Source organism: Drosophila persimilis, unplaced genomic scaffold, assembly GCF_003286085.1.
Source record: "Drosophila persimilis strain 14011-0111.01,24,50 unplaced genomic scaffold, DperRS2 tig00000002-arrow-pilon, whole genome shotgun sequence".
NCBI classification, from domain to species: domain Eukaryota; kingdom Metazoa; phylum Arthropoda; class Insecta; order Diptera; family Drosophilidae; genus Drosophila; species Drosophila persimilis.
In genome coordinates, this window is record NW_020825289.1 from 5,785,573 (window position 1) to 5,806,373 (window position 20,801).

Below are 20,801 nucleotides of genomic sequence, written 5' to 3' on the forward strand. Positions count from 1 at the left end.
CCAACACCTGTCTAAATAAAACGAGCGTCACGCTTGACATTGCAAGATGAAGGTGAGAAGGTGGAGTGGTTATTGGCTTGGCGCCTCCCCATTTATCTTCACCTTTGTTGGTTATAATGGCCATTGTTATAGACCTAGAAGGACTTATAGGTAGGTATAGAAGGTACATACCCCTCTTTGAGTACTGGGTTGAAAATGGTGATAACAGAAGTCTATGGCTTATGTTGACTTTAAATTTGACTCTTTAACTGTGACACGCCCCCTTGTATGATCCCATGTTTGCCTGAATTTACCAATTGGTTTCTTATGGTTCCAATCTTGTTTCTTGCGGGAGATGGAAAGAATATACATCTTATATGCATGCTAGCCAGATAATTAAAATTAGTAGCATACTTTCGGGCGGCGGTAAATAATTCAAGTAAAACGACTGCTGAATTGCCATTTGTGGGCGTATCATATAATAATCTGCAACGAAATCTTACTAAAACTCTCATATTCGGAGGGGAACTTTATAGTTGGCCAATCGCTTTGGCCAAAACGCATTCATTTCAATCGCCTCAAAGGCCTGGCGGGGAGTAAGCGTCCCGCGAGCATACTGCCTTTCCATCTGCTCCTCTACTGTATGCAGATTCAGGTCACGATGAAGGATGGAGCCGCGTACATACCAGGCACTTTGCAGATATTCCCCAAGCCTGCCCACCGTAGAGCCAGATCGCGGCTACACAGTGCTCCACTGCTCTTTAGGCTCTCTGTATGCAATGGAACTCTTTAGTAGCCACTTGGGCCTGACCTGGGCTCTCCAATTAACAACGATTGACAGAGATCAGCGGAAAATCATTACCATTTGCCACCCAGCCCATGACTCTTCAAGACCACCTTCTAAATGGAATGCGTGAGGCAGAAAAACAAGCGCATAAACAAAAATTAAAGCAGAAAAAAATCAACTATCACATGTCCAACATTATTATTATTTTTTTGTGCTTAGTTGAGTGCGCTTAGTATTTTTTTGTATGTTCGTTTTTGTTTGTTGATCAATTCGGAAAACGCACTTTTATAAAATGCTGTTGACGGCATTGTTGGTCAAGGCTGGAAATCAGTTTCGATAATTGGCTTTAGATGGAGAGTGCTTGAAAGAGCTCTTGCCGCCCCTCGCTCTTGATGTGGGGCTGCACTTTGCAGTGGGTTGCTTCTAGGAGCAATCAAAAAATATTTATGCAAAAGAATAACGTTTATTTCTGGCAAATTTTGCCAGGCTAGCCATCAAATTTGCATTTATTTGAGGAAAATTTCATGTGCGTGTCTTGTGCAGTTTGAAGTTTGGCTTGCGGCAAAATGATTGAGCCAAGTCAGGCCAAGTCAAGCATCCATTTAGGCCAGTCAATTAGTTGCCCATTGAATCGATAACGCCTTAGACTTCGACCTCATATCACACGATTCTGCTTGCCTGCCCAACTATGTCGCCAAAATAGACTTGCGTCTTGTGTGTTGGCTGGATAGTGAAATCAGAGCACCGCTTTCTATTGATTCAAGGTGAGTTCCACCCATGAATTGTGGCTTTAATTGGGAGCAATCGAATGATCTTTTCATTAAGTAAAAGTAAGTTAGATAAATAGTTATAATATAATGCTTATAAGTGAACTTTCTTTGCTATAAATGTGGGTTTTATTCGGATTTGTATAACTCATCCCCGTTCACAGAATATCTTCTAAAATTATAGTTAATTTGTACGAGTATTTCGTAACTAGAGCCACGTTCCCTCTAATGATTGCTGGTTATCGCGGTGTTTATCAGTTCGAAACCTCACCGAAATTATGCATTTACTAACAGTAGCTAATACTTTAATTAAGTTCATATCGTAAATTGATCCAGCGAACATTGTTAATCTGATGAAATCCCATAAACCGTGGAGTGCATTTCTTCTTGCTTTGTGGGTCATTTGCAATGAAGCTGCTGCACATTGCCAGCCAGCATTAATCAATTTGTCAGACTCAATTAAGTTTCAGATACTCTAAACAAAAGATCGATTATATAATCCGAGCCATTGGCAAGGCGAGCCCCAAATGGCTGCCGATTAATCAGCCATTGGCAGTGAAAATGGATGAGCACAAAATGGAAAGAGACTGCACAAAAAGCATACCCAAGAGAGAGAGAGAGAGAGAAGGGGGGGAATGCAGACAGAGATGTGGCCTGAAGATGCCACTTGAAGTTGGGGCCAACGGGTTTGGTCTGTGCTTTGTCGCATTGCAGGAAGTTGCAAGTTGTCAACGGGTTGGCCGCATTTGGCCATTTGCTACGGCATGGGATTGATGACGGGCCTTGAGCAGGGTATCCAAGGGTATGAACTGCCTGAGGGGAGGACCGCATTCTACAGAAGGATAGGAGAGGGAAAGGATATGTTATTTGAATACAGATTAAGAGTTGAAGGAGCCGCGCATGATAATGGTTTTTTCTTGGCTATCCTTGTGCTTCATTCCAGGGAAAGGATACCAACTACTCAATGATTTCCTCATATTTGAAGAATATTATCCGAATAAATACAAGGTCTAAGACTAATCGTAGGACCCATAAAGTAAGTACTACTGATCTATCCCTGCTCATATATATAAGTATATCCTTGTGAATCGTCATCAGCCAGTCGATCCCTTGCTGCACGCAGCTTCCTTATACAGATCTGCATTTGATTGCTGGCGCTGCAATCAAAATTATTTAATTTAGATGCGGCAAATGAATTCGCGGTCTGCGATTCGCGTGATGCTGCCAATGCGGCAACCAGAGTCGCGACTGCGCCCCCGTTTATCGGTAAACGGAAAGAAAGAGCAACAACAAACTTTCACTTTCGACCGCGTTCGCTCCGTCTCGTCTCGTCTCGTCTCGTCTCGTTTCATTTTGTTTCGTTTCGTTTCATTGTGCTGTCTTTTTCTTGCACGCCTTCTTTTTGTTGGGCAGGTCAGTTATAGCACAGCGTTGGAGTTGCAGTTGCAGTTGGAGCTGGAGCTGGAGCTGGACTTCAGCTGGGGCTGGATGTGGACCTGGGGGCTGGGCTGGTGCTGGAGCCGCCTGCCATGGCTGAGTGCATTTTCGATTTGGTCTCCTCTAATCATTGGGCTTTTGTTGTTGTCTAAGAAAATGTTGTAATATAATTTTAATTTGTACCCAGAAATGATTGCCAATTGCCGCTGCCTAATGTTGATTATACAATTCTCTTGTTGCTCATTTTGTTTTTCGCCTTAAACGAAAGTGTTTTGAGCGCTTTGGCGAGGCTAATACTTAAGCCACAGATTTGAGCACACAAAATTCGGGTAATTATTTGTTGTGGAGAGTGAGACCTGGGGCGTGCACAACACAAGACCATCGGGTATGCGCACGAGCATTGACTGGTGGCCATAAGCGATGTTTAGAAGGTCTAAGGTCTCTGCGCTGTGGCCGAAACCCGAAAAAAAAACGTACAAGTATGCCCTGTGGGCTTGGGTTCCTCGGAGGCCCCCAATGCGAGGCGCGCATGCGTGAGGTCGTCGTACTTAAATGTCAAACGGTTCGGTGCTCTAATGAGACCCGACCCGCAGCCAGCCAGAGCAGGTCCGTCCGCCCCAAACCAAGCCGAAGATTGGTCAATTCGATCGGGCCAAGTCGGCTGTCAAGTCTATTGCGGGGCTTGTCGCAATTGCTCCGGCTGCTGCCGTCTCATGTGGCAAGAAGAATGACCATAAGCAAGACGGATTATTGCCGGCCTGTCTAATTTATACAACTCATTGCGAGAGAGGCGACGACAGAAAATTCGTCGTCCAAGTTGGTCGTTAATTAATGCGATTTCGGTTCGACGGTAATTAAACTTATGGCTCTTTTACACACCCCGACAAATGGGCTCTACCCTGCCACAAATTGGCAACTATGGTATGATCGCTCTCTGGCAAGGCCTCACCTTATACGAATGCACCTTGGAAAGGCACACCTGTGGGCTTTGCACAGACGTGTGTTCTTTCACGTCGCAACACGCTCGCACTCCAACATGTTCGCTCTGATAAGCCCTCTCTCTCTCTCTCTGTTTCTGATTGTTGTGTCTTGCATGCAAATCAAGCGAACGTTTGCCTGCAGTTTTCTTGGGGCTTTTGATATTCTGTTTTATCCCCTCCCCGATCAGCCTCGTCTGGCAGCCATATTTGTGCGTTTAACGGTGCCCGGTGTCTGAGCGAGCGGCCACCAATCCATATTCAAGCCATCCATAGGTGGATAGCCTCCAAATGCCACAAGAACCCAATATATGGACGTGGCCAGTTTTTTAATTGCCTCAAAATCATACGCTTTGGTAATTTGTAGGCCACAAACTGTGATTGCAAAATCTGCACGGGTGGAGGAGTCCCAAATGGAATATTAATACATTTTTATTCAACGAGGACTTCGAGAAGGACGGAAACTTCTGCTGAATACTAAACTCAAGTGGGGCTACTGGGCCTTTGGGTTCGACACCAGGCGATAAAATCCTTTGAGAAACTATTGTTTTAACTATAAACTCTGTAGTGACTTTCCCTCAAATAAAATCTTATTGTGCTCTGAACCTAATGTATTCTATGGTCTACTCAATATGTTTCAAAACGATGTCTAACCATTTAAAGATCACCTTTCCTATTAACGCTTTGCCATTAAATTGACCACAGAGAAGTGTTTAAAATTCCGCTCTTAAGTGCTAATCAAAGCATAAGGGAATTTGCATAAGCAGAAGTGATTTCCTGGTATGTATTCAGTTCTAGAGATTAAAACTATGACTCCATCGGAAGGTGTTAAGACTTTCGCGATTCTGTCAAGATCAATAATACGATGATGATGATGATGATGATGATGATGATCATGAATGGTGACGATCACACAAATCACATAAAAAAATCAAAAGATTGTTTATTTATGTATTTATTTTCGAGGCGAAGCAAAAAAAATCGTATTAGTGGGGGGAGCTGCCGCCGAATACTCGTCGATGTGCCACTCCATAGAAAATCTGGCTTCGATTCCGAAATACCAATAGCTTAAAGTAAAATCTCTGTTTTCCTTTCGTCGCTGTCATCGCATAGGAAATGATCATAATGGGTTAATAACAAATAATAAACATCACGATTAAATATTATTGCTTGCCAAATGGCAACAGCCTTGAGCGGATTTAAGCCGCCCAGCGACTTGGAATTGGCCATCAGAGTGTTAATTACATCGCCAAATGTGAAACCTAGAAACCAAACTAATTATAACACTTTGGAAATCAAACAGGGTAATTGGTTAACTAAACGTAGAACAAATCCATGGGTAGAGCAAGAAACGGAAGCAGGGAGTCGTAGTTGAGTTTCAACAACAAAAGAATGAAGATCATAGAGAAAGCAGATGGAAATTAAACCTGTACTGAGCGGACATTATAGTACCCTGTACTCAGTTGTTATATGTGCCTGTGTTTAGGTAAAATTATGTTCCTGAACATCGTTTATCCTGATTCTACCTAATGACAAGTAGTCTACGGTGTCTATCTAGCTCCGAACCATTCGTTTCATGTATTTACACAGTTTCTCAGTTTAACAAAAATGTATCAGTCACAGGAAAATCCTTGGTATCTAGAAGGGAAATAGGGAGGGTCCAAATTTTGAATTTCGAATAGATTCTTCCAAAAAGACTGTCTTGTTTAAGGAAAAACAGTCCAACAGAGAGCAGTAGTAGGTATTAGTACCATTCTGGCTAACTCCCTATGAAACTACATATGTATTGAATTTCATAAAAAATCATCATTTATTATCCAGGGATCTGTATACCCAAGATTGTACGTTGTGGTTTCACTTTTCAATGCTTGCCGTTCCCCATATTTCTCTTAGCTAAATTAAAATTAATGAGCTTCTTAATTTGTTTAGTAGTCATAAGTCGGCATACAGTTTTAATTGGCAAACTTTCCATGCAATTCAAAAGGAAATTATGCAGATTCAAGCTCAGCGTACACCATGTCGTATGTGTAATTGCGGGGCTAATTAAAACGAGAGCTCCATTCCAATGCCGAATGCAAATGCAAACAATGCAAGCTGCTCATACGCCATGCCATTGAACTTGTCATCCGCCATCATCTGTGGCACCTTTCAGCACACGCCATCCTGCCACTCGATAATTGTTATTATAGGGAATTATGTTGGCGCTGCCGTTGGGGGAACGGGGCGGGCATGATGGATATGTGCATAAAATAATCATAATTCATTACAGATTGGTTTTAACAATTTTCCGTGTTAGGTACGGCTCGTTGTACATTAATGACTTGTACTGTACTTCCTGGGAGGAAGCAAGTTCATTCGATATTCGATAGATACAATGTGTTGCATTGTTATATTCCAATCTACAGATCCTAATCCCAGCTGGTTTTAATTGTTTAACTCCCTCAGAATATAAATATTTATTCAGGCACTATTCTTTCCCTAACGCTCTGATATTTTGAAGATCACCGGCTAGATAATAAATTCGGCCAGCACTTGAAGCACTCCGAATCTTTTCTAGAATCTTTTCACAATTTGTTGGTTCAGAGATTTTACTTCTCAAGGTCATCCTTTAGTTTGGGGATATCCAAAGTGTTTTCCAAATAAAATTTGAATCATTATCAAGTTAATGCCATCCGTTCAATCTGGATTGGGTTTTGGGCTTTGAGTTTTTGGTTTCTAATTTGCAGGTTTTGTTGTTGTTCGTGGACCATTAATTGATTTAATGATTTCGTTGGCTGCGAGTATTATGTTAACGGAGCGTTACAAATCACAAGACAGAAGCAGCGGCGGCATTAAGTGGCAACAAACTGTTGGCGGCTGTTGTACAAATATTGTATCTGGCAGATACACTGGACTACAGGCCTCAGATGCCAAGCTCTTCACGCGTGGCAACGTTTTTTCAAGTGCAGCATGCAATTTTGCAATATTGAAAAGAAGACTTCAGAAAAAAGTGAAACTCAGCGATGTTGTGTGTGTGTGTGTGTGTGTATCTGGGAGATACACAAGCATAACTGTAACCATAATTACCGACAGCAATGAAAAGCGAAACAAAATTAATGAAGTGTGTGATACGCGCTGAGAGAAAAAACTGAGAGAAGAAACGCAATCCCAGCTCCAAGACAATGCCACCTCCTCCTCCTCCTCCCCCTTAGGCACTTGCACCTGTGTGAAGGTTGCCACCGATGTATCTCTGTGCCGTGCAGAGAGTACGGACTATGTATCTTGTCCAGAGACGCGGAAGTTCGGGAAAAAAATGTTTAGTTGCCCCGGCCCAAAACAATGCACAATGTACCAGCCACACACTCACTCACTCACTCACTCACTCACTCACACGCCAGATTGTTTTGTCCGCCTCAAAGGTTTTGTATCTTGAACTTGAGGCATCATCGGGCAAGACAACGTATCTGTGGGCGCTGTCTGTTGCAGGGGTGTTTTGGCAGTGTGCTTCAGCCAACTGAAACAAATGGCCATGAAATCGTTTGTTAACAAGCACTGAATAGCAAATAATTCTAAAAACAATTGATTAACTTCTACGCTCCCAAAGATGGAGAAGATATACCCATATATGTGGATTACTGATTGAATTTCCTTGGTACTTTAGTGGAGAATATCGAAGGTACAACTGGCCAAGACGGGATTCCGGATTCAATGAATTGTGCAATAAAAAGCACCAGAACAAACGATAAACTGGTCATAATAATTTCATTTCAGTAAAACAATAAAGTTAAACAATAAAGACTGCCCATTAAAGAGTATATTTTCATTTATATTTAAATAGATGCATACAAGGTGGATAGGGAGATATTTGTAAATAAAACAATGTACCAGTAGGTAGCGATGGAAAGATTGATTTATATATATTGTAGGCTGATTTCTCAACACCGAAGGCACCTCAACAATTGTATTTTATTTTATTTTATTGTCTTTTTCGAATTTTCCTAGAAAAAAATCTATAAAGAAACAATCAGCAAGAAGCGCAAATTGTTTTGACCACATCATGTCAAAGCTGCCTCCGATGTTGTCTAGCTCCAAATGGAGCCCCAGACGCTTCGATGTATATTTGTTTTTGTTTCTGCAAAGATGATTTGTGCCAGTGCCACTTGAACTATGCGTCAGACTGGGCCCCCCACCCCCCGAACAATGAATGGGGGAGATGACGGAGATGAAGATGAAGCTGGAGACTTGGATGCTTGAATGCTCGGCCCTCAGTATGTCAGATGTCGATGGCGATGGAGATGGAGATAGAGATGGCTGGTGGCTGGTGGCTGATGCTGAGGTGCTGTTGCTGTTGATTTTCTTGGTTTTTTCTGCTGATGCTGATGATGTCTGCCTGTCTGTAGTACTAGGTATTATTGCATCATCAAACGGATTGGGCAATGAGTGGATTTAAATACACATTTAATGGCTTCAGTTATGGCCCATTGTGCCCGGTCGTTCAACTAAGCCCCACAAGGGATTATCGACTTGAGATCTGTTCATGATTTACATTTCGTTTATTTATGGCTAAAAATTAAATAATAGTTACATTTAAAAATGGGTTTAAGTGAACTAGAATTAGAAGTTAACATTTTCCTTTGACACTAGAAGATTATTTATTGCTTTTATCACTTTAAGGGTATCTAAAACTGTGTACTTCTTTTTTTAATTCCCCAGAGTTTCGGACACTTTTTCTTCTTTTTTAATGGAAATTGTATCTCTCGATTCGTGCAACCGGAAACGAAGTGCAGAAACAATCAAAATCCCAAAAAACGACAGAACCAGGACCCCCACCACCAAAGACCCCGAATATTAATTCACCTTTCCGTATGCCCCACCAGCAATCGAATGATTAATTTATGTTTATTCTGTCATTGAAGAGGAGCGGAAAATCACTTTGGGGAAAAATGAATTTCCCGAGCTGACCGTTTGGAAAGGGAACCCCACAAAACCCAAAAACATTTCTGCTGACACACAAAAAATGGGAAGCACACAATTACGAAGCATATTTTCCGTATTTCCCTGTTGCTCTCTCCGTCTCTTTGTCCGTCCTCCCTCCCGCTCTGTTTCCCTTTTGTGGGCTGAACACGTGCAGAAGTACAAGCAAATGGGGACAAAGAGGTAAACGCCATAAATGACCAGGTCCACTCACAATTATTGCCACAGCGGAGCTCTGCCCAGGGGAGATAGAGATAGAGATAGAGCGAGGTATGAAAAATCGAAAGTGGCAACTCGAGTGACAAGAGGAGACCGAACGGTGCCCCGGCTCGGCTCGGTTCGGTTCGGATCGGTCTTGGGTGCAGCACAATCTGCGACTCAGCATCTCTAATGGCGGCTGCAGCTGCCACCAAACAGGAGGAGGGGCAGGCTTTTTGCCATATCGAAGAGCATGTTGCACAATGTCGATGGTGCGAGCACAAGACAGATACAGCAAGCAGAAAAAAAGCCGTACACACTCATTGGAATTGGAGCAGAGATCAACGAGTCTGCCGCCAGTCAAAGGCAAACATCTGGTCGAGGGGGCCCACATCACATCACGTCACATCCCACCATCCCCGTCCCGCCGGGGCAGGGTGGCCAGGTGTAGCCGGTTTCCTGTGCGTCGTGTGCAACGTGTGCTGCAAATCCCCAAAATGCTTGCAACCATCACGGGTGTCAAATTGCTCCGAGAACGCCTGAAAGGGGGCGCTCAAATGCGGACTCGACGATGGGGAAAGCAGATTTTATGAGCTGGAAGGAGGGCCTCATATGGTCGGTATAATCCTCAAAGAATATTTCTTTAACCAGCTGGGGTTATGCCGATTGCATAAATCTCAATAGATGCCCAAGCAATTATTTGCTAATCACCTTTTTTGGGGTTTTGGCTAACCGCAGTCTGTGGGCCCCTTCAGCTGGCTTAATTGAAATGTTTTCGGTTTGGTTTGGCTTTGGGCTATTGGCCAGCAATAGATTGTTTGCACTCAAACCGCACCACAAAAATGGTGGAAAAATAACAACTTACCTTTCTGAATAAAAGACATAAAAATACACACGTTTTCTGGACAACAGAAAAAACGATCAACCGCCACCGCATTGAAAGTGAAAGCTTTTTTTCTATTATTTGGTTTAAAAATACATTTTTGTTTTCTTATGCAGATGCATAAATTATTGGAAAATATTTTCGAGTCAAAAGAAGAAGTGTTGAGAGTGGGAACTGCTTCGAATGCCCAGCACCTCTTTTCTTTGCGGGATTCGAAACGCTTAGACAATGCTCCGAGGTTTACCTGTACCCCACCCCACCCCACCCCACCCCACCCCACCCCACCCCACAAAGGTGCCGGTTCAAGTTGAAGTTGAAGCTAAGCCCCAAAGTGATGTAATTTCTCTCGGGCTTTCAACGCCAGACTCGAGTTGAACTTGGCAGATGTGGTATTACACCTTGCACAGTACTCTTCCCAAGGTTATTCCCCCTTTTGGGAGAAACTTAGGCAGAGGGGAGTAGAATCTGCTCGGATTGGGCTGCAGTAATGCCTACCCCTAACATATTACTTAGAGGTATTTGGCCTATTCGCATTACATCCATTCACATTTCAGAGGAGGAAGAGTAACTCCGCTTCGGTGTGCGTTGTGGCTTTTTCGTGCTGTCGTTTTCCCCGGCATTTCTTTACCGCTTGCCGCAGCAGCAGCCGCATTTCAGCGTTTCCCAAATTTGCATGTCAATGAAGTGACTTTGAAGAGCACTCTGCCTGTGGCATAATCACTGTCTGTCACATTAATCAGCTCTTAATTAATTAACAGAGAGCAATTACAGCAATTACACTTGAAACAACGCAATGAAAACCCAATGCATATTTAATTTTTGATGGAAATTGGCTAAATCAGAAAGAGACAACCGCAAGCGAACCACTTGCAGCCGTCGAACAGCTTCGAACCTGCAGCCAATATCGAACAAGACACGATCGCACGCAGCGGCCTGTGGCTTCGAGCCTTCGAACATGTCGTAGCCGATGACGACGGCTTGGGCCGGCTCGAAACCAACATCAACATTTGCAGCTTTATGCTAAAAACTAAAACTTTTTTGGACGCAAACGCGAACGGTACGCGAAGCGCATGCGCGGACGAAAGATCATGCCATCAAAGCCCAACAACGGTATTCGTGGGCCGCGACTGAAACGTGTCTGAAATTCGCGAAAGAACTGTCCCCAAAAGCGTTCTACCCATCCAGTGACAAGTGCAGAAAACCAATCAAACACACAAATAAACCCCCCAAACCCAATAAGGTGAATGAAACGGCGGAAACTGTGTCAAAAGCAAAGAAAGTTGTCCCAGCCCAAGCGATTATGTAGGAGTATGTGGGCAGAGTCCCAAGATCTTTTGGGGCGATCTTCAGATACATACATCTGCTTGGTTGAGGGGATTGGCGTGCCTGTCAAGTTTGAGTGATCTTCGGCGTGGGCCTCTTGCAATCCCAATGTAATGATGACCATTTTGGGAGCACTCACATCGGGAGGCGCAGTCGGAGGCAGTACGCCCAGGCATGCGGTGGAATGGTTCTTCAGCCGGTGAATCACTCACAGCACTCTTTCTTTCTGGGGGTGCGCCAGAAGCTCCCTGTGAATACCCCGCGAATACCAGGTTGAATATTCATGTAAATACGTCTGTGGGCATGATATCACCCGATCAAATATTCAAAATCGAGGGCTTAACAAGGTCGCCCGCCATTTGGCAAACTAGTTTTCAGTTATTTTGCATTAGCATTCGATGTCGAAATATTTGTATTTATTTTTAGGTTTCTTTCATGCATAATCTGAGGCAGAAGCAGTCCGCTAATTATTGTCCAAATTGACTTGACTGAAACCCAAAAGAATCCGAAAAATAGTTTGCCAAAAAAGCAGCATCAGCTTGAATAAATAATTAAATATCTCAAAGCTAAGGAAACAGTTCCATGGACACTGCCTCCCACATTGAACCATCTTTAATTATATAATGTAATGCAATTATTTTTCCGGAAATTGAGCATGCCCGCGATGAATCCTGCCTCTGACAGCATCTGATTGGAATATATTTTCATATTTCAAAGGAGAAAGTCCCCGGGCCCGCCCCCACCCCCTCATTAGCTCTTGGCCAACTCGCCTGCATACAAAAAGTAATCCCCTTGAGCTTGACACATTTTAATATGCAAATGGCCTAAAGCCAAAGCCATAGCCAAAGCCATAGCCAAAGCCATAGTGGCAGCTGACGCTGCACCTGACATTGAGGCTGAAGCGGAGCCCGACCACGGCTTTTATTCGACCGCAAAGCAGGGGGATATATCCGGCAAAGATGCCAATTAATTTGTTTATTAATTGGCATCTTTGGCAGGGAATTCATTTCACAGAGTGGACCAGAGTGGTCCTCGGAACCAGTTTAATTGCTGGTTTGTTATGCACTTGAAGTACAAGTGGCGTATACGTAACCTGAGAGCGGTCCTGCTTTCAATATTCAAAATGCTAATCAAAAACGAAACTAGTTCAAATGAGCTCGGATTAGACATCAATGAATTCCATCAATGGAATGCAAATATCGATCAGCCTCTCCTGCGGCATTGCATTCTTGTCTCGTTTCGAATGACAGACAGACAGCTCACAAGGTAGCCAAAGCCCAAAACAAGTCCTAAGCTATTTTCTTTTTCGTGCAAATTTCTCAAAATGCATTTCTACGTGTGCCCGTCTTGATATAATGCTTTGATATATGCCATATATAAATATGCTCCCTGACAGACCCCCAAACAGACGATTTCGTTTGCGTGCCACAGCCAAGTCACGTTGCTTTTTTCTTGTGTCTCTTTTTTGTGTATTTTATAAATTATTTTCCCTATACAAAAGCGCCTCTGGCTGCTTGTTCAGGCCATACAAATGTTAATCGATAACCGAAGCGATTAAAACAAAACACCTAAAACAAAAAAGACAAAACAAGACAGAAATTTCATGCAAATGCAGAGACTACAAATACAAATGCCTCGGAAGGATTGCGTAAGACATTGTCGAATGGGCTGGGCCGGGCCTGAGAAAAAAACCCAAATAAAAGAGTCCAAAGCCCACTGAAAAATATCATAATTTTGCAGAGTTTAAGCAACATTTGAAAAATCCATATCCAAAAGGGTTTGACTGGGTTTTTAGCGAATACTTTCGATGGAAAAAGGTTTCAGATGAAAAAGAGTGTAGGGGTCGGACCTGAGAAATTAATTTCGAGATCTTTGGCAGTATCCCCCATAAACCGAGTTCCTAAAGGACAGAGGACGTAATTCCTATAGCTTTGGATTAAGGAACATTCTCCATAGCTAACATGCAGATTAAATATAAATAATATAAATATTTGGGAACTATTATGGTTCTGTTCTGACCATCACTTCCACATAGCCTTCTCTGCCAAGTCCGCTCCTCAATATGTTTTTCAAAGGCCATTTTCCAGATGGTTTTGTTTTTCTTTGGCATATTTTGTTGGAATTTCTGTTGAGTGGATTGTGCATTTAATTGAGAAATATTTGTTTGATATTTGATAGTAAAATCAATTTCGATTTGATGGTCAAACTAATTCATGTTTTGGGGGATTCGCATACCGATACTGATACCGGGGACAAGAGCATGTGATATGTACAAATAAACCAGTTGGTCGGCTAATGGAAAATGCCAATTGGAATGCCGATTGAATGGCTATGCAAAGTTATGCAGATCCATAAACCGGCTGATGGTCGAGCCAGAGCGCAGTGTAACACCTGCACGGAGCCGGGAAAATTCGCGGCCAGCACTGAGGAACGGGTTCGATGGTTGACGGAAGAGGTGCCGCCGATTGCATAACGAACCACTGAATGTGCAACCAGTTGATGCACTTACTCAAACTCCCCTGACTCCTTTTCTCCCTCTCTTTCCCAGCATGCGGGAACGCAGTCAGACAGCACCCAGACGCCGTCGAGCGGGTCCCAAGCAGGCGCTTCCCGGCAGCCACGAGGGAGTTGGTGCCCTGGAGTCCCCCTACTACACCATCGACAACACGGAGGACATCTACGGAACCACGCTGCTGCCCTCGCAACGCTGCTACGTGGATCCCTGGGACCTGGAGAACTACGACTATGTGCGCAAGAAGATCGATGATGGTACCGGCCAGGAGGTGGATGAAATCCACTATGGAGATTCCCAGACCCCAAGTCCCAGCTACGGAATGGGAATGGGAATGGGCATGGGCATGGCTGCTACCATGCCACGCCCCCACACACAGACGCGTCGCGTATCACGCTCCCAATGCCAGCTCGAGTGCTGTGTGCCCCAAAGAAGCCGGCGGAGGAGCAGGAGCAGCCGCAAGGAGCCCCTCTATACAGCCAGGAGTGACATATACGGAGCTCCCAGTCGCTACGACGACTACATGGCCACGATGACCAGGCAGCTGCATCTCGACAACGATGAGCATGATGCCGCAGAGGAGGAGGAGGAGGAGGAGCTGCGGGCGGAGCTCTACGCAGAGCAGCGACAGCTCTACAACGGCTACGGAGGTGAGCAGATGACAGACACTTCTCTTACAGTATTAAAATCCTTGAATATTACATCCCCAAAGGCTTCTCCAGTGCCAGCTCCACCGAGCACCCCTCCTCCATTGGTGACGAGCTGCCCATGCCCCAACGGCGAGCAGTCACCCTGCAGCGCCGCCCCGCCACCAGTCAGGTCCCCAACAGCAGTATCTATGGCACGGCACCGCACCCGAGACGCAAGCGCAGCGGCAAGTCTGCCCCACCGCTGACCGCACCACCGCAAATCGACTTTCCCGCCCCGCCCCCCCTTTCGCCCGCCTACGACTACTGCAATCCCTATGCTACACTACCGTACTGCAGCATTCCGGATTGCAGTGAGTGCCAGCAGCACGCCACGTCCCTCCTCTACGCGGCACCCTCCACCCTCTACGGAACTCTGGGCGGTGCAGGGGGCTCGGGGCTGGGCTCGGGGGCAGGTCGCGCACGGACTCAGTGCGAGTCCCCGCACTCCACCGGAGGCGACTCCTCGCTCTACTCGGGAATTTACGCGCGTAAATTCGGCCTGAGCAAGAAGGGTCTGCTCCAGATCGACTACTCCTGCAGCTGGAACGACTTGGATCGGGTCATGCAGCGCCAGTTTTAGGCACTCTCCCTGGGTGCTCTAGTGTTTGGGTGCTTGGGTTCGGAATAGCATTAGAGCGGAACAACATTATGTCCTTAAGTCATCATCTTATAAACAAATACACATACACAATACCAAATAACTGAACATATTCGTCGTAGCAAGTAGTGTTTCAACATTGAAATTGATTGAATAAACTTTTAAAAAAGGTTAGTTATGTCCTCGACAGAGTTGGGATCTATATATAAGAAAGCTACCATAAGAAAGGAGGATCCATTCACACTTCTAGATACTTTGCATATGAATAACGAGAGATCATTGTGAATTTTTGAGTAGAGAACACTCAAAGAATCTAGTTTTAAAGCGTCAAGCTTCAGTACCTATCCTATACCTAAACCAATTCCCACCTGGCCTGCCCCACCTAATTAATTTATCAGTGGCAGCTATGAATGGCTCTTTGCACAAATGACGGGCGGCCAAACATGATTTAATCAACTAATTTGGGTGTGCATTGCATACATAGTGGGAGCGCTTTTCCAGAATTTTACTCTAATTAAATATGACGTCATGACGCCCACAGCACATGGGAAACCTACATAATTTTAGTTTGACAATTTGTTCTTTGGACGACAGCAACAAGGAAATGGTTTTAGTGACTGACGTTGATGAATGTCCGGGGATTGTCAGCAAATTCAGCCAGAAAGGTGGGAGGATATAAGTACATGTGTATGTGTGTAGATAGAAGTATTTAGAAATAAGTGTAGCATACAGTTCGGCGCTTAATTCGGGAAGAAATCCATTAAAGTTTCTCCACTAAAATGGAAATTGCACTCCACACTCCCAACTCCGAAATACACAGACAGCCAAAGGGAAAATCAATAAGGTGAATAAAATGCAGTATATTTTCCACTATCACTGCGCCCCCCTTTGCCGCTTTCGCACGGTGTTGCTGCTGAATGCGATTTCAATTTCTCAATCCAATTTACCTTTGCAACAGTGTAGACACACCAATACCCGCTCGAATTCAAACACAGATACGAATACGAATGCGAATCCGAACACGAACGAGGCTACAAACACAAAGCACAAGTAAATCATGAAAAAGGGGGAAAAGCAACCTAAAATAGAAAGATAAAAAGATAGAATGCACAGAGCTTTGGATACCCTTCGATGGGTGATAGATGGTTTGATAGGTGCTCAAACAGCTGTAGATCCTTCATATGCATTTCCCCATTTTGGAGGTCTCATCGAGCTGTAACCAATTGCTCAGAATCATTGGACCCTGTGACAGGGTAAGTAAATCTGAATGCATAAAAGGAAGGAAAAAAGGGAAAAAGTGTGGCGATTGGGGGGTGGGGCTCTGGCTATGCACATAAAAGCGCAAATATTTGCGCAACATTTTCGTCGACGACGATAAAAATCGAGCAAGAAAAATATGCAAAGAAGTAGAAGAAATGCAAATAAAAGCGTCGCAAAAGAAGCACACAAAAAAAAAATATGTCTTCCCTTTGCTTTCTTTTGCTCGGATTTTCTTTTATTATTGTATAACGTCAAACATTTGCTTGTGGCGACGCCTAAATGTGTGCCACACTCCGCGCCCCACTGGCAACCCCACCCACTCCTGGCTACTTTTGCATTTGCATTTATGTGCGGCGCCTCCTGCCCCTTGCCCACATCGCAAATGCCCATGAATCGCAGCGAAAATATTTCGCACTTGCACGGAATGGAGTTTACGGAGAGGCCTCCGCCCGGAGAACCCAATCTCCCGCCGCCCTGAGGGGGTGCTTCGGTCTGGGCTGGGCGCTCAATTTGCAAGTCCACCTGGAGCTCGGCAGACGAAGATGTAAAGTCCTGATTGAGGCAGAGGGTGTGCCCCAATCCGGTTTAGCCTTTTCCGAAATTCCTTGAGAAAACTTGGGAAACTGTGAAGAAATCATATGCCAGAACACGATTATCTGCCCAACTTGACGCATTTTAAGCGGATTCCACCCCTCCACCCCGCCATCGTCCTCTTTCTTTCATTTTTATGGGCAGAGAGCAGAGAGGTGTGAGAATATTCGAATTCGTCTTTCGAAAAAAGCGGACAATTTGTCGGCGACAATTGTAAGTCCTTTGCGCAAATTGCAAGTTAAATGGATCCTTTGCCACTGCCTCTGCCGCTCCATTTGGTGATGCACCCATACAAAATGAGTAAAGAAGAGGAAAAAGTTCCCTACAATGGGTATGAAAAGTGCAAATGAACTGGGAGAGGGTCTGGCAGAGCGGGCAATCACTGGAGCATTATCTCTTCCAAGAGCTGTCGAACAGATGGCATAATAATCCAATAACAATGAGAAGAGGGAGTGGGAGGGGGAGGGGGAGGCGGAGGCGGAGAGCTAGACAACAGATGGTCGGATGCATATGTAAGAGGATCTGAATGGGAAAACCAAAGCCATCAAGATGATAAAAAGGAAACGGGGTGAAAACGGAGAGTACTTTTCCCCATCTGGATCCATCAAAGTGTTCACTGTTTTTCCACTTTAAAAGCTTCGCCGGCTTACAGTAAATTGTGCAGAATTTCATAAATCTGAATTTTAATTAAAACCTCGGCTAGAGCTTATCGAATGCAAAATAAATTGTAGTTTAAGCCCACAGCAAATCCCCCAAACTGTATCTTTTTTCAAGCTCTCCATCATATTTGACGGTAAAGTTTTCCCGAAAGCACAGCCCACACATGCCACATGCTCTCTAACGCAGGCGGCTCGGTTGCAAGTACACACACAGACGTCAGACGTCAGACAAATCTGCAACTAAATACCGTTATAAATTACAGGCAGGCAGCTGTCAAGAGTCGCCTGATTGTTGTTGCCACGCATGCAAAAGCCGAGAAACTCGAGCTAAAAATAAACCTGAAAACTTAATTAAACTTTCCTTTATTCTTTGTTTTTTGGTTTTGTTTAAAACAGCAGAACAATGGCCAGAGTGGGGCTGGTGTGGGGGAGTGGGGATGCCAAACAAACTGCAAAACGCAGTCCCTCACTCAGTCAATGGGTGAGTTTATTTGCGAGTGTATTGTGTCAGCGGAAGTGTGTGTGTGTGTGTGTGCGCGTGTGTGTGTGTGTAAGTGCCTCGTTAGGAAAGCAGCTCAAAATGGCGCCCGAAGTCCTGCCGCAGGTCCTGGCCGCTTGTCGGGTCGGGTACTGCCTTGTTTTCTCTATGCAATTTGCCAGCCATTTTGCACCTGCAATGAAAATGTTTTTTAATTAAAAACAAGAACGAAAACTTTGCCAAATGTTTCGGGCTGTCGGCGAGTGAATCCTTGGGGAATACCCTGCATTTAATAAATAATAATTCAAAAAGCGATTAAATTAAAAATTCAAAGCGAAAAGAATCAGGTGAGAAAAGTGACACGAGAAATAGCTAATTATTTCGATATCAATGATTAATAGATCATTGACATAGACAGGCATGTTTCCCCTGCCAATCTTCGAATAAAGCCAGCTGTTTCGAATCCCGCCAGGTCAAAGAACCTCCCCGACATACCCTCTACTCCAACCAGAGTGTGACAGCATAGGAGACGACTTACGGTGCTCTGAGGTGTAGAAAGTGTCTGACATTTAGCGCCTTGGAAAAATGCCGCCAACTTCCTTTGTACGAATGTGGGTATACATAAATACAAGTACATATGTATGTGTGTGCGTGTATTTGAAGCTGGTCCCCTGGCTGCCATTTGCTAATGAATAAGTTAATTTCATTCTGTCCGCAGCAGGGAAGTGGGGAGCAGAGACGGGGCTGACGCTCGTCGTGTTATTTATGTGGCCGCTGCCTGACTGTCGCCCATTTTAAAACCCTCAAAGTGGTCATTAGAGACTTTGGCTCAGTTGGTAGTTCCAGCCAGCACGGACAGGGCGATGGAGAAATGAGACACACCAGAGGGGCTGCACTGCGTATACTTAATTTATATATAGTCAACGCTGTCACCCTCTACCCTCGAGCTTTCAGGACTCCTTGTTGCCTGCAACAATAGTTGTATCACAGCCCTATACATACATATAGCACATCCTATATATAGTAGTGTCGTACGTGCAAAACGCTGTTGCTGTAAATGCAAATTAAGTCTTAATTTTGCAGCAACAATATCGCACCAAGGGTGCGGTGCACAGCAGGGCCAGAAGGCGGGGGGGGGTGGCTCGGTGCCGCATTATGGCCAAAGTGTTGAAGTTACGTAAGCCCGAATCCATTAGTTGAAGCAGCTAAATTAAAATAGAAGGCTTCCCCGGGCGCAGCCCAAGCCCGTGGCCGTGGCTTGCATGGAGCAAAAAACGGAGGTGTCTGAATAGTTGTCAACAAGTGCCTGGACAGGTCTCATGGATCTCCCTTGCTGGGAATGTGCACTTCTCACTGCAGCTCACTGCAAAAAGACCATCAACAGAGAGAAAAACAAGGACTGGGAGAGATCATAATCATACCCTTAGCCGTAGTGAGGTTTTGCATAAGTTTGTAATTTTCAAGTGAACAATTTCTGAACAATTTCCACTTCAAATTCATAAAAATATCACACAACGAGGGGGAACGCTGTGAGTTGCTGCGGCGACCGCAACTCTACATTTACACCCGATACTTAGTCAGTATGGCTCTCCTCCGGCAGACGCCGCTAATATTAAGCGACACGACAAAGAGGGCGTGCGAGAGAGACAGAAAATCAGTCTGAGCGTGATTTGTTCCTTTTGCCTATAAAAACGATCTGATCTGATCCAGATTCGGCAATCTGATAGATATGGTAACTTTCTATGATTTTTAGTTTTCTCGTATCTACAATATTGTGGATGCCACAGATTTTCGTTCTTTGTGGGAGCGGAAGGGGGTGGGGCGAAATTTTGAAGAAAACTTGTCAAGGTCCGATATCACAGGAGTGTGGATACCAAATTTGGTTGCACTAGCTTTTATAGTCTCTGAGATCTAGGAACTCACTTTTAGCAATAGGCAAAGCAGACCATGAAACGTATGTATTAGAGCGACAGAGCGGGCGAAAATGAAATTGTTTTCTTGATTCTGGCTATAATAAAAATACGATTGGCTCAGATTCTGCAGACTTGAAGGTATAGGCCTGCTGTACTATTCTGCCCTTCCTGCCAGAAGTCTGGATACAAAATGTCGTTGCTCTAGCTCTTATAGACTCTGAGCACTAGGCGCTCAGTCGGACAGACGGACAGACAAACATGGCTCAATCGACTGGGGTCTGAACCGCTTCCTTCTGGACGTTACACACATCCACTTTCACCAGAAATCTAATATACCCCTATACTCATTTTAAGTATCGGATAGAAAAAGTATTTTAAAAAAATGCCAAGCCATTAAACCATTTTTATTTACTTTACTAATGATTGTACATGTGCTTTCTCCCAATTATACTTTGTTTGGACAGGTCTCGGGCGGGTTACATAAATATTTGAGGATTACATTTTCATGTTCAGGCTGAGGCAGCCACAATTCAAACACCTAAATCCAATTTATGTGAGCCAAAAGAAGTATAAGAAGGGAGCAAAGGGTATGTTTGTGTGGACCACACTTTAAATAACATTTCAAGGATTCCGAGATCTGATTTGCATCAAAAGAGTTCAGGACTTGATGACTGTAGAATGATTAGAGAGTAAAGAAGACTTCGGCGCACTGAAAATATTCATAAAACGTTATGCGAAATATTGCATAAACCCAAAGCGGAAAGAAATCAGCCTCCCCCAGCCGTCCCGACTGAGAC

At 44.3% G+C, this 20,801-nt stretch overlaps 1 protein-coding gene across 1 annotated transcript; it reads left to right on the forward strand.

Moving 5' to 3' along the window:
- The first annotated feature begins 11,048 nt into the window (after positions 1-11,048).
- LOC6590682 lies at positions 11,049-15,226 on the forward strand. Its single transcript, XM_026986097.1, has 3 exons — positions 11,049-11,221; positions 13,853-14,466; positions 14,529-15,226. The coding sequence occupies exons 2-3, from the start codon at positions 13,854-13,856 to the stop codon at positions 15,083-15,085; spliced, it is 1,170 nt and encodes a 389-aa protein (XP_026841898.1). The 5' UTR covers positions 11,049-11,221; position 13,853; the 3' UTR covers positions 15,086-15,226.
- The last annotated feature ends 5,575 nt before the right edge of the window (positions 15,227-20,801 follow it).

What these genes read in the sequence shown, in the direction of transcription:
- LOC6590682 (XM_026986097.1), top strand. Translation starts at nt 13,854, where the DNA reads ATGCGGGAACGCAGTCAGACAGCACCCAGACGCCGTCGAGCGGGTCCC. An exon ending in GCTCTACAACGGCTACGGAG is followed by an intron (nt 14,467 to 14,528) that starts GTGAGCAGATGA and finishes ACATCCCCAAAG; the next exon opens with GCTTCTCCAGTGCCAGCTCC.